The sequence below is a fragment of the Frankliniella occidentalis genome, unplaced genomic scaffold, assembly GCF_000697945.3.
Source record: "Frankliniella occidentalis isolate FOCC.00 unplaced genomic scaffold, Focc_3.1 Scaffold381, whole genome shotgun sequence".
NCBI lineage: Eukaryota > Metazoa > Arthropoda > Insecta > Thysanoptera > Thripidae > Frankliniella > Frankliniella occidentalis.
Window position 1 is genome coordinate 64,907 of NW_026267503.1, and position 3,538 is coordinate 68,444.

General features: G+C 38.3%; 2 protein-coding genes across 3 annotated transcripts in view; both read right to left on the reverse strand.

Moving 5' to 3' along the window:
• Positions 1 to 3,538, reverse strand: part of LOC113214573 (uncharacterized) — a 63,861-nt gene that overhangs the window by 50,956 nt on the left and 9,367 nt on the right. The gene's annotated exons all lie outside the window — the stretch shown is intronic.
• Positions 420 to 3,512, reverse strand: LOC127751211 (uncharacterized protein K02A2.6-like). Its single transcript, XM_052274353.1, has one exon. It carries the CDS (start codon positions 3,212 to 3,214, stop codon positions 725 to 727), a length of 2,490 nt encoding a protein of 829 aa, XP_052130313.1. The 5' UTR covers positions 3,215 to 3,512; the 3' UTR covers positions 420 to 724.

The window sequence follows — 3,538 nt, forward strand, 5'->3', positions numbered from 1 at the left end:
GGGGGGAAAAGAGTAGGGGAAGGGAGGAGGGGGAATGGGGACGCAGAGGTTAATCGTCGCTGCACTACTAGCGTCGGCCTAGCTCACGCGGCCAAGCTCCCACAAGGGGATCTGGCCCGGTCGGGCCTACCAGGCGTAGGGTCCCTGATCTGATTTCGTCCCAATCTGTCTCGGGGTCACGAACACGCGCAGGGCATGTGCACCCCGCGCCCGACCGCTTACCCCCTTCAGCTCCTGCCCACACCAGGTGTTCTCACCGCCCACGGCCCAGCCGTCGGCTCACAACGCCAATACAAAGTACAACAACTGTTGTATCTTGGGGTGATAGTTATTGGTCGTACTGGTTAAAGCCCTTAGGCCGGTGGAGCGACTAGCTTGATGTGTCTGACGGCGAGGATCGAGGAAGACAGACCACTAGGTACAGTTCCATGAAGACTGGTTTATTTGATCTAGTGCAAGACACTTTATAACTTCTGACAGGCAGTGGTGCCAACGCCAACATGACAATATACAACATCTCCCTTTTTAAAAGAGATAAGTTTTTAAACATTTTAAATTTTTTAACAGTCAATAAATTATTTAATTTAACAATACTAGATAACATCGATATACATCATTTACGACAATAACAAGTTTAATAAATAATTAACAATTCAACAATTCACACACATCCTCCCTCTCACAAAAATTACACAACCAAAACTACAATGATCAGTAGAAAATTTTACAGGTTGAGTCTTTCAGGTGGTTTGACAACTCGAGTCCTCGTCCTGTTAGCATTTTGATTCGCAGGCTGAGCAAATCTGTCAGCAAGTTGTTGTCGCCACCTCCTTAAATTTTCATTTACTTCCTGAAGAGGAACATTATTATTTGGAATTTCATTATTGACATTATCATGAGGCTGTTCAGGAATGACTGGAATTTCAAGATTAGGAATTTCAACATTTGCAGGTTCAACATTGTTGTAGCCAGGTAGAAGATACACAGGGGTTCTGACTGGTGCTTTAACATTTCTAGGTTTGAGAAAAGTAGAATTCCGTCGTACAATGTTGCTTGAGAAATTTGTTTTTACCATGTAAGACCTTGGTTCGGAACAGACCTCAACAACTATTCCTGGCTCCCATACACTAGTTAGTGGATTTTTAACAAACACATAATCAGATGGTGAGAACTCAATTTCAGTACCTACTGCTGTTTTATCATAATGCATTTTTGAAGTTAGAGCCTTTTTCTCAAGTTTGGACACAACATTAGGAACAATTGATGGCTTAAGTCTAGAAGTTTTAATTGGTAACATGGTTCTTAATTGTCTACTCATTAGAAGTTGGGCAGGTGAAGCATTTAAACCAGAAAGTGGCGTTACTCTATAGTGAAGCAGACAATTCTCTAAAGAAGCTCTAGGGTCATTAGCACATTTTCTTAAAAATTGTTTTACTATGCTCACTGCCTTTTCTGCCAAGCCATTTGATTGATGATAGTAGGGGCTACATGAAACAAACTTGAAATTTAGTTCTTTAGCAAACTCTGCACACTTGTATGACTTAAATGGATTGTTATCCGCTAACACAACACAGGGTATACCATGAACAGCGAACAAGAACTTTAAAATATCAATTACAGCTTCTGATGTTTTGTTTGGCATTCTGATGGCATCTATCCATTTACTATAAGTGTCTATTACTACCAGGTAATAATCACCATGGAAATCAAGGATATCTGTGGCCACCTGTTGATATGGTAGATTAGGAATATCATGAGATATCATAATTAGTTTTTTCTGAGCGGGGGAAAACTTGGAGCAGACTAGACAGTCGCTAACAAACGACTCAATGTCCTTGTTAATCCCAGGCCAAAAAATTGTCTCCCTAGCTAGAGACTTACACTTTACAATGCCTTGATGGCCAGAATGCAGCTGTTGAAGAGATTGATTTTTAAGTGAATTAGGAATTACAAGTCTATTTCTAAAGTACAGAAGATCATCATCAACTGACAACTCATTTCTTAAATTAAAGAAAGCTTTAACATCACCTTCTAACCATTTAACATTTTTGGGCCAGCCCTCATAATGAAATTTAATTACTTGAGATAGGGTGGGATCCTCTTTGGTATGCTGAACATAAATATCATTTGATTTGTACACTACCTTATTTATTACAGAATGAACCTGAGTGATAAGCACTTCATCATCAGGTTTGCAAGGTAAGAAATCCCTAGATAATGCATCGGCCACATGCATTTCTTTACCTGGCTTGTAAATGACTTCTAGCTGATATGGGGTTGTTTTTAACAATAGTCTAGTGATGCGTTTTGAAGTTACATCTGACAAAGCTTGCTTAAATATTGGAACAAGTGGTTTATGGTCAGTGAACACAGTTATTTTCTTTAGGCCATAGATATAATAATGGAACTTTTGTACTGAAAAAACAATTGCCAATAACTCTTTTTCGATCTGTGCATAGTTCTTTTCAGCTTTTGTCAAGCTACGAGAAACAAATGCAATCGGGTGACCATCTTGAAATAAACAACTCCCTAACCCATCCTTGGAGGCATCACATTGTATCTCAGTTGGTTTGTTTGGATCGAAAGTTACTAAAGAAACAGCATTGACAATCTTACTCTTAATCCTATCTAGTGCTTCCTCATGAAATGGTAGCCATTCATAGTGAACATTCTTTCTAATAAGCTGAGTTAAACAAGATGTCTCGTCTGCTAGATTAGGAATAAATTCTCGTACATGGTTAATTATTCCTAGCAATCTTTGTAGTTCTTTAACATTCCTAGGAGATTTTAATAACATTATGGCTTCTACTCTATCTGGGTCGATGGTCTTCCCACTCTCAGAATAAACATGCCCTAAGAATTTAACAGATTTTCTTTTATACTGAATCTTGCTGGGGTTGAACCGAACATTGTGCTCTTTGGCTCTTTCTATGACTTTCAAAAATATTTGATCATGTTCTTCCTCAGTTTTAGCAACAATTAACATGTCATCAAAATAAAGCACAACACCTTCAATGTCTCCAAACAAATCATACACAGCCTTCTGAAATATTTCTGGTGAGACGTTTAGCCCAAATGGTAAACGTAGAAATTGATAAATTCCAAAGGGTGTCGAAAATTTACACAACTCACTTGACTGTTTGTCTAATTTACAGTGCCAAAAACCTGACGTCAAATCAAGAACACTGAAATAAGTTTTATTATTAAGAGCCATCCCTATATCTTCTTTTGTAGGAATTTCATAGAATGGTCGGCATAATGCCTCATTAAGATCTTTAGCATCTAAACATATCCTCAGTGAACTATCTGATTTCTCAACAATTACAACTGGACTAATGTAGCCCTTAGCATTATCACACTTCTTTATAATCTGTTGATCACATAGTTGATTTAAATACAATTGATAAGGTTTTTTAATGGCAAAAGGAACTCGCCTGGAAGGAACAGCAACTGGTTTCTTAGTACTATCTACTTGCAATGAATATTCCTTCGGAAAACAACCTGGTTCCTTGGAGAAAACAGTTGGATTGTTTTCAAT

Excerpts from the sequence above, each read along its gene's own strand:
- LOC127751211 (XM_052274353.1), bottom strand. The coding sequence starts at position 3,214 with ATGGCTCTTAATAATAAAACTTATTTCAGTGTTCTTGATTTGACGTCA.